The following is an 11,030-nucleotide window of genomic DNA, read 5'->3' as shown; positions in this document are numbered from 1 at the left end:
CCCTATGATTCAATTGCCTGTAGATTTGATCAGCAATAGCACTAAGTAAACATTTTTTGTAAGACTTTATCTCTTACATTTGTCTCTCATATCTTTCTGAAGGAATTTTGGCCCAGTTTTCTTTATAACATTGCTTAAGTTTATTGCGATTTGTGGCCATTTGTTTATGCACAGCTCTCGCCACAGCATTTCAATCATGATGAGCTTTGGACTTTGACTGGCAATTGCAACACCTTATTTACTTTTTTAGTCATTCTGTTGTAAATTTGCTGGTGTGCTTGGGATCATTATCCTGTTGCATGGCCCAATTTTAGCTGTCGGACGATGTCCTCACATTTGACTCTTTGGGATACACATGAGTTCATGGTCGACTCAGTGACTGGGACGTGCCCAGGTCCTGTGGCTACTGAACAAATCCAAAATCTTCAGCCCTCCTCCAACATGCTTGACGTTTGGAGTGAGGTGTTTTTGCTAATAAGCTCTTTAGTTTTCTACCAAACGTGGCACTGTGCATTATGGCCAAACATCTCTACTTTGGTCTTGTCTGTTCAAAGAACATTCTTGTAGAAGACTCATGGCTTGATCAGATGCAAATTTGCAAATCTAACTGTGCTGCCATTTTTTTAAATGATGGATTCATGTTTAAAATTATTAGTTAAACTAATACGTTAACAGCTTATTTTCAAGTTTTAAACTTAAATCTAGGTCTACTTCTTACATAACGCTATTGTGTGGCTTCATAAACTTCTTTGATCATATTTTTCTGTTGGTTTTTCGCTTGCAGAGAACTATTCCTTTAAGCAATCCATCAATCAGTAATCGGTCAAACTTAGCACTTTGTGAAGTTTGTTGTCTTTCCTTTGTCCTTCACAGCAGCACAGGAAAGACAGGACAATGTCCTAATCACTGGTATCATTAGCGCGGAGTGGAGGAAAGTGTCTGAATGACAAATGGAGAGCTGCTGCTGGTTTTCTCAAGTCTTAACAAGCATGGATGTTTCTTTTTTTCACATTTAAGAAGAGAAGGTTCTTCTTTTCTTGCCTTCATAGTAGGCTAATCCTGTTTGCGTGTTGCTTATAATCAGTCACAAAATAGAGTAAATGCAGACAAGAATGAAACCATGGGTGAAAAATGGTCTTGCTTTCTTCACGTAGGTAGAGAAGATGCATCTTCTTTAAGGTCATTTGACAGCATACTAATGCAGTTTTGAGTATGCTGCTGGACACCGTGTACAAACACAAGCCTGCTATCTGGTAGGAAGTTGAGCTAAATGTGGGAAGAAGCAGGAGTCAAGCAGGTCAAGGCGAACATCACTGTTGAGGTAAACATTACTAAAACAAGTGCTGCAGCTTAAATAGAAACAAAGCATTCACTGTTATTATGAGTCCAGTTCACATGAAAATGTATTACAGTACATAGAGAGTAGTGGTCAGAATTAATGGTACCCAAATGGACAAATATGAACAAAGAAATGTGAAAAGGTTATTAAAACTTACAGAAATCTAGTCTTTAATTGGAAAGTAAAAACATAAAATGGGAGGAAAATCTTAAATGTTTCTCTCTCTCTCGCTCTGATACACATTGGCCACATAAATGATACCATTTTATTCAAGAGGCCTACTTTTTGTATTCGTATTTTATGTTTTATAACTGGTCAAAACATGATGTTGGAAAATGTTGCATTATAAATAATTAGAATTTACAATAAATAAATAAAATCACTACCGGTTCCAAAACTGGATAAGTGTTTATTGATAATTGAATTACATTTCTCTTTTATACACATTTCATAAATGATACAGGATTTTACATTGTCATTTTTGAATTCTCCTAACATTACAGCATCCAATGCCAATGACAAAATGAAAAAAATAAAGAATATGAAAAATGTTTTCCATTCAGCATGACCCATTACCTTTTTTCACCAAAATATAATTTTCATTTTAAGTGCACATGAAGAAAACTTTAAAATAATACACATAACTACAGGATAATCAGTGTGGGAGTATAATAAGTAGCTAAAGAAAGACAAAAAATGGATGGAGCGAGGGGTGTTTGAGAAGGTCAGGTCTTCCATACTCTCTGTTCTCAAATCAGATTAAAGGCAGCACTGCAGCGATCGAGCAGCAGCATTGAGATTGAGAGAGCAAAGACAGGATAAAACAAGTCATAATGTAGAGGAGATCCTTGACCAGTTAGAGCCTTGCAGCTGCCGAGAGCGTGCTTGCTGCTGGATCATGAAAGGTGAGGGATTGGTGAAAAAAAAAAAACATGGGAGTCTGTTAATCTGCAATGAGCATTCATTATAAACTTTGCTTTTTTTGATTCATTTATATATAATTTTCCCTTGTAAACATACATTCATGCAACACCCGCTTTAGGATAGATTCCATATATTTGATATATTATTATTTTAAAAACCCTGAAACAAACAGAAAACTCTACAAATAAACTAAAAGAAGTTCAACTTATCAGATAATGACCAGACCCAAGACCTCTTCTAGATGTTCAGTAGGTCAAGGGATGTCAAGTGTACCGGGCATCTTGAAAGGTGAGATGGCTGACTTTTTGCCCTGAAATAACTGTGGAGTGTGTTTATAAAGGATTCATTTGATCACATACGTGAGGAAGAATGGATGATTTTATGCTTATGATTCATCGGCTGATTCTGATCGCTATGAACGAAAGTTATGTATGAACAGGAAATTCATGAAGTCTGAGACGAGATGCTCACACCAACTGCATATTGTCACAAATGTGCACAGTGACCTTGATTCCGCCTCCGGTCGACATTCTTTATTGATCCTTTATAGAGCAAAAAGATTTTAAAGTTTAGGTTTAGGATGATAAACATTTGTATAACCAGTCGCTCATTTCCTTTAGGGTGATTAATGCTTAGGTTCAGCACTATGCCTCAATGTTGTTTTCCGGACCAATAGTATATATGTATGCGTCTTGTACCAATCAGCTACGTCTAGAGTGATGGAACCACAGTTTGAATTTCATTTTATAATAGGTCTGATAAACCCTTTTCAAACAAACTCGGATATACAAGAGAGAAGCATCTCCTCTGAAAGCAGCCGGCTCAGACATAAAGCAGTTATCAGGCTGTGTTAAATCACAAGGTAACTCATTCAAGCACACCGAGTGACTCCCAGTGACCTGAACTCCTCACCAACAACAAATAGTCACTTTTAAATAGAATCCGTCACAACACTTACACTTTTAGCCAGACATCCAAAGTCCAAATGATGGATTATGATCCCCAAATAATTGTCATTATTCACCAAAATATCAATCATGACTATGCTGTTATTTATTCCCAATAAACACAAAACAGAGAAAGTTTGGAGAATTTACACAGTTCTTTTTTCTAAAACCTTAGAGGCTATATTCCAAGTCATACAATATCTTTGAATTGTTTACTCCTCCTTGTATAAGACTCTTCTAAACAACAACAATTGTGACATTCTTTCATCTTTTTTTTTGTCCATCTTTTGAAAGTCCACCCAACAAAAAACATTGATGCATCAATCCACAGGAATCACATGATTTAATCCAAGTCTTTTGAAGAGACACAATTACTTTATATGATGAACACAATTAATTGGTAACACTTTACAATAATTTGACCAATTTGGTTTGTTCTGGTGTCACACAATAATGTTTGACCTTCTCACACTTATAAATAATGTGGAGCTTCCATTTAGCATATTTGATGAGTATTGATAAAAGACTAAATTTAATCTTTTCATCATAAGTGTCCATGTCTCTTAAAAAACTTGAATTAAACCACTTGATTCATATCAACTTTGTATGTCACTCGATACATCAAAGTTTTAGATGGATGAACTTTGAATGGATGAACAGAAATGTTAATGGATTTTAACTTTATACTGTATATATTGAATTTCAAAGAGATGAATGTCTTATGACTTGAGGGTAAATAAACTTTGGCAAAAAATGTCATTATTGGTTTCTGTCAACAACTGCTAAAAATGGTTCCAATTTCACAACTCTGAAAAACTAAACTAACACAATCGCCATTTTAGACAAATGTCAATCTGCTCCTCAAAATGTTTGGATGGCTTCGGAAGACTTTGAATGTAGAGTCATATTAACTAATGAAGAAATCTGAAAAGACTTGACGGTCGTGGTCAGTATGAATGTTGTATAGAAACGAGCTGCAAGAACTAAATCTCTCCTTTTGAGTTTCACAGAAACAACTCTTTCTTTAATGTTTCTTCTATTAGAGTTGTAGGCTGGAATCTCTTCCTGTTATAGTTAAACACAGGGTAAGAATAGACACAAGCTGCTGCTAAGGGGATATGAAACTATGTGCACCTTATAAAGACACAAACACAACATGAATATGGCTTTAAAACTGCTTAATGTCACAACCATGGACAATCTGGCATAATGAGTAGACCACTGCTACAGAACAAGGGCAAACCCACATTAAACAAGAGGATTATGGGTAACGATAATGGCCCAAAAACCAATTTCGAGACTTGATATGATCATTTTGTTAGAAAGCAACAAAAGTCAAGTCAGTTTCACAACCCTTAGATTTAAATAGTCTCATCTTTGTGGAACACAAAAGTCAAATGATTATTCGAACTAATAGCATAATCTCATATAATAAATAACTGGACTGGAAATGCATGGCAAAACTGATGAAAACGCTGTCGACGATCAAGCTCAACCCAGCTAGAATCATTGCTAAGGCCTGTCGGCTAAAGATAGCACATATAGACAAAGGATGCGACACTCTTTCTCTATAGCATGCCACGAAGTGTGCAAAACACACGCTAATTCTAGATCTAATATATTACACGTTCTCTGCATGTTCCAGAAGACTTGGCATACGAGGCAGATATATGCAGCTAAAAACGCCACATGAATGATGGGAAATTGATCACGTCCGGAACATTTTCCAGAAAAAGAAATCACATTTTACACAGTGACCTGCCTTAAGACCATTCGACTGGTAATTTTCTTGGATCGCGTCTGATAAACAGGTTTTTTGTAACAAGCACGCTGCAGCAGATGCTGTGAGGCACTGTGGGAAAATGTCATTTGATGATGTTCGAAAGAAGATTTATAGAGAGGACCTTTAATAAACAGGATCCATCTGCCAAGCAACCGTGTGTATATGGGTTTCTCATCAACATGTAAACCGACGGACTGTATCATATTTCTAAAGAAAAAAATCGGAGGCTAAGGGATGGACTCGATCGAGCTTCGTTTGATGATGGGGATCTCAGAAACTAAAGTAAAATATCAGAGCATCTGCAGATATGTAATGTATGGAAGCCCGTTTCAACCACTGAATAAAAACTAAAAAAATAAAACAAGGTAATTGCAACTTCTCACAATTCAGACTTTTTTTTTCTCAGAACTGCGAGGTCATATATTGCAATTGCAAGTCACAATTTCGCAAAATAAACTCGTAATTGCAAGTTACATAGTAAAAATTCCAAGTTATAAAGTCAGAATTGCGAGATATAAACTAGCAATTGCTAGTTAAAGTCAGAATCGCGTGAGATAAACTCGCAATTGCTAGTTATAAAGTCAGATTCGCGTGAGAAAAATTCGCAATTGCAAGTTATAAAGTCTGAATTGTGAGATATAGTCACAAATGTTGCGATTACATTTTTTCTTACAATTGTGAGTTTATATCTTGCAATTCTGACTTTACAACTAAAAATTGCGAGTTTATATCACACAAGATATCAACTCGCAATTCTGAGAAAAAAAACCCCCACAATTATAAAGATAAAAAGTTGCAATTACTTTGCTTCATTTTTTTTATTTAGTGGCAGAAATGGGCTTCCACAGTAATGTCTAGTGGCATGGTTAATAAAATAAAATAAAATCATATAATGAGAAGAAAAGTTTCTACTCATTAATCTTTTTTTCCATCATCATAATAAACATAATATGGCTTTTAAAATAAAAAGTGCCAAAATTCTTAGATTCTTTTTCTTTTTGGAATAATAGAACACACAGTGATATTTTAGCTGTTAGATCGGTCTTCAGCTCGTAATAGGTCCGTGAGGAAGCGAGAAGGAAATCAAAAGGGTTTCACTTAGGCTGTTAAGTACAGGCGTTTCAGCCACAAGAGGACTGGCTTGATGGTAAACGGATCTTTTCCGAGACGGAAAAGAGCACCACATCCCGAAATCTCTTCTGCAAAGTGTCAGAGTTAGGGATATCAGCAGTACTCCAATGTGGAAAAAACTGTTCAACCCAAGGGCAGATGTTTTTTAGATTTCAAAGTCCGTTTCCCATGCAAGACGTGGGGTCATTGTCTCATAGCGGTGTACAGGTTCAATCCCAATGTCTCAACTTCCTGTATGAAGTAGCTGTGCGTTTCTCCGTGTGGTCCTGTTGCGATATGAGAGCATCTGTCATCACCATCCGTTCAGGGATGTAGTTTTGTCGTTTTGTTTAATTGCATCTCTTCTCCTCTGCATAGACTGTCCAATTAAAGCTTGCTGTGGATATGGTTTTTCATTGAGGTCATAGAGATAAAACAAAAAGATAAAAAGAAAACACAAAGAGGCAGAAGAGAATAAAGTAAGAGAGAGAGGCAAAAAGGGCTTCAGGTTCTCATCAGTCCTCGCTGGCACCGATTTGCTGGACAGGGAGGTGCAACTGCAGTGGGTCTCGAAGACGCTTTAGATCCAACTCCGCCTGAGGCACAGAAAGAAAATAAGGACAAATTAATTTGGTTAAAGGAACAGACTACCAAAAAAATGGAGATGTTGGAGAGAATGTTTTCCATACAGCAAATCAGACTTCGAAATAAAAAAAAGCTGCAAAAAGCACTAAAAAATCTTCAGCTTTCTGTTAAAGACTGGTGGCAAAAACAATATGTAGAAAGCAGAATCAGACAGTTCTTTGCCTGTATTGCATTATAATTTTGATTAGAAATATAATAATTCTGTAATGACTGGCGGCATAGTTTTTTTTTTACTTTTTCTTTTTTGTTTTGAATTAACCTTGTTTTTGTTTTATTTTGGATTTACTTTGCATCACAAGAAAATAAATTACATTTTAGAATAAATCAAAATGAAAATGTTATTTCATATTGTTATAATATTTGACAAGATTACTGTATTCACTGCATTTTTTCATCAAAACTTAAAAAAAAAATAGTATAAGATAGTTTGTGCATAATTATTAAAAATAAAATTACCCTGTAAATTACATGTAAACATAAATAAACATTAATACATCTTATGTACCCTGGGTCATACAAAAAGATGTTGTTGATTTTTTTTGTCATGTTTTTTCTGCACCTACAAAACAGGCAAGACAAATTGTCATGTGCAATGTTTTAGTTTTTTTTTTTTTTTAAGAAAGAAAAGAAAAAAAATATATTATGTGTATATATTCTATTATGTGTAGAAGATATACACCAGAATATATACATAATAGAATATATTCTATTATGTGTGTGCATATATATATATATATATATATCTTCAACATTAAGAGAACTATTAATATACTATTAATAACTTTTTTAAAATGAATCCTCAAAAAAATTATATTTATAGATATTCAAAATAACAATTTGCAGATAAAATTTTAATTAAGTACGGACCCACTTTATATTAAGTGGCCTTAACTACTATGTAGTTACATTTTAATTATTCATTTGGTACAATGCACTTATTGTGTACATACATGTTTTTACATCGTACTTATATTTGAAAACTATCTGCACATAATTACATCTGTAATTATGTGTATAATTACACGTTGACCCATCCCTTACACCTTAACACACCCTTAAACTTACCCTTACCACCAAATCTGTCCCTAACCTTACCTGTTTCCCACCTCAATAGCAGCAAAAAAAAAAGTTGCATTACAATATGAACACAATAAGTACATTGTATTTATTTTTTACATAGTAGTTAAGGCCACTTAATATAAAGTGGGACCTTAAGTACATTATGAATATATTACTGCAAAGGGGAATAATAGCACCTTTAAACAGTATTTTGTCACATATATTCACTGCTGTCCAAGACACTGCTGTATTCACTGTGTGTCCAAGCTAACAAAATCATACATCCTCTTCACTGCACTAAACCATAATAATGAACACCACATGTCTACTGAGTATACAGTCTAACAACAGTTTTCTTTTCCTTTGAGAGAATGAAAGGAGTGACTTGTGTGTTGTTTGTGTGTGAACTAGCTTACTTCAGCAATCGCATCCTTCAGTTTGTTGTACTTCTCAATGTCAAAGCGTGTTCTCTTCGCTCCCTTATGAAAGAACAGCAGGTACTGTCTATCCCTGGCATCTGGGTAAATATATTCCTGTGGGAGAGAACAACAGCAGAGAGGTCAGCCGGATCTCAGGGACCTTCTGGAATTCCTCTGACCTTCTAGGGCAAAGTGTGGGGATAAAGAGCTGGAGCTGCTCACCTGACGTGTCAGGACGAAGTAAGCATACATAGCCATTGCTGTACCATAGGTGATAAAATATGTGACGGGCTCCATGATATCCCATGAGTACTCCCACCAGGTCAGCCGTGCCAGAATGCCAAACTGTGTGGCCATGTATGCCATCCCACCCCACAGCACCCATGTAGTCCTGCGCTCTGCTTTCTTACTCAGCTCTTCTTTAACCTGAGAAAAGAGATTCCAAAGATATCGCAAACATTAAAAAATATCATTGTACCAGCACAATACTGTGCAGTGGCTTTATTTTGCACTATATTTTGCTATGTTTTGAAAATTAAAATGACAAATCATTCACAAGAATTACTTATGTCTGCCTACATGTTAACATTTAAAAATAATTTAAACGTTTAATGGGTAACATTTTGCAATAAGGTCCCTTTAATGAATGCATTAACTAACATGAACTAATAATGGGCGATACATTTGTCATAGTATTAATAAATTTTTCTTAATGTGATATATATAAAAAATACATACTGTATATTGATCAATTTTTTCCACAAATGCTTATACAGCATATGTGTATGTATTAGGGGTGTAACGATACGCGTATTCGTATTGAACCGTTCGGTACGAGGCTTTCGGTTCGGTACGCGGTACGCATTATGTACCGAACGGTTCGTTGGACTAATTAATTATATTTGGAAAATAAATAAAAAATTGTGAAATATAATGAGATGCGTTCAACAAGGGAGTCCAATAACCCAAACGACGTAACAGGCAATGCCCCTGACACCCCCGAAGAAGGAAAAAACACCAACTTATATGTTTATGTGAGGGTACTCAGTCAGGCGCTTGCTCACTCAGTACGCGCTGAGTGAGCGAGCAGTTCATGCACGGTACGCGGTGGCCAATGCGTTTAACAGACCAGAAATAGAAGATCCTCCAGTAACCAACAGGTCTGGTGTTTGGGTGCACTTTACCAATCGATCGGGGCATCCAAACAAGCACGGAAATCAAAATGGACTAGTACTTTAGTGTCGGAATTTCCTGAGCAGTGCAATACAATTAACAGGCCTGCACGTTATTAGATAGAAGAACTGTTATAAATAGAACGTATGCACGGGCAGTTTTGAAAACTCAAATCGCGTTGTATCTGAAGGGCAATGATGAGCCCAGGGTCCCGCGCCGCGCATACCGCGTCCTGTGTGAAAGACCCTTTAGCCATTTTGCAACGAGCCTTTAGCGCGTACTGAGTGAGCGAGCGCCTTACTCTGCATTGGAAAACGCAGGTTTTTAGAACATGCTTAATGTAATTGAGCCCCGTTACAATATTCCTTCATTTTTTTTTATAAGGAGCTGTTTTTGTTTTATACAGTATGCTGCTAAGAAAACACCATAGAAGATGGGTAAAGAATAGCTCCATCGTTGTTCAATGTATATAAAAAAAAAAAAAAAAAAACATACTTTGTTAGTTTTAATAAAGAAAACATTTTTTAAAAATCAAGGAAATTTATCTGCCAATTTTTTCTTTTTGCTGTATCTAAAACGTACCGAACTGTACCGAACCAAACCGTGACACCAGTGAATTGTATCGAACCGAACCGTGAATTTTGTGAACCGTTACACCCCTAGTATGTATATAAATATATATAATGTATTTAGTTATTAGTGCTGTCAAACAATCATGATTAATCACATCCAAAATAAATGTTTTTGTTTACATAATATGTGTGTACTTTGTATATTATGAATGTATAAATACACATACATACAGTATATTTTTTTAAAATATTCACATGTATTATTTAGATGTTTCCGTTTTATATTCATATAATTTATATTCTATATAAATATATTTAATATATAAGCATTACATCTTTCTTACATATATACATGCATGTGTGTCTATTTATATATACATAATACTGTACACAGTACACACACATACATATGTAAACAAATGTTTATTTTGATTGTGATTAATCGTCAATGAATTGTTTGACAGTAAAACCGTTTATACACACAAACATTTGTTCATAAATGATAAACATTTGTGTTTAGACAAGTATTATGTGTAAGATTCAGTAAAATTAAGCAAATGTTAATCAAAAATGTGTCAAATTAACATCAAAATGCACCAGAAGACTAAAGACACATAACCTTCTCCCTTTTAATAGTTAATAAGCCTTTTTATTTCGCTGTTCTTGTGGAACAAGCAAACAGTGGCAAGTCCTTTCAAAAGTCAGTGAGGTTTTCAGTTCCTTCAGTTTCAGTTCCTCCTAAGATTATTAGTGAACTGCTATTGGCCATAGCCTTTGAGAACCTCATCACAAATGATTTGTTGGTTGATACTGTATATACTGTAAATTTACATAATGCAGGGCAAAAATCATGTACACAAACTCCAACAGTTCGTAATACACCATATTGTGAACAAGATTATTTCTCAGCGCAGGAATCAAACTCACTTAAAATGCCGACAATTTCTGTTTTCCGTGGATCATTTTTCATTATATCTCTGCATGTGGGCAGAGACGGATCATCAAGTGCAGGGAGACTGCTTACAGTAACATTAACTTGACAGAAGATGAATCATGAGA

General features: G+C 35.3%; 1 protein-coding gene across 1 annotated transcript in view; it reads right to left on the bottom strand.

The window, feature by feature from the left end:
* Positions 1-1,728: 1,728 nt before the first annotated feature.
* Positions 1,729-11,030, bottom strand: part of mcu (mitochondrial calcium uniporter) — a 66,275-nt gene continuing 56,973 nt past the window's right edge. Inside the window, exons 8-10 of the mRNA XM_026224570.1 lie at positions 8,449-8,652; positions 8,224-8,340; positions 1,729-6,699 (exon numbers count right to left, since the gene is read on the bottom strand). Coding sequence (XP_026080355.1) covers positions 6,619-6,699; positions 8,224-8,340; positions 8,449-8,652 — 402 coding nt within the window. The 3' untranslated portion in view covers positions 1,729-6,618. The remainder of the gene's footprint in view (positions 6,700-8,223; positions 8,341-8,448; positions 8,653-11,030) is intronic.

Source organism: Carassius auratus, chromosome 38, assembly GCF_003368295.1.
Source record: "Carassius auratus strain Wakin chromosome 38, ASM336829v1, whole genome shotgun sequence".
NCBI lineage: Eukaryota > Metazoa > Chordata > Actinopteri > Cypriniformes > Cyprinidae > Carassius > Carassius auratus.
The sequence above is the reverse complement of the archived record's forward strand: the minus strand, read 5'-3'. Positions and strand labels throughout refer to the sequence as shown.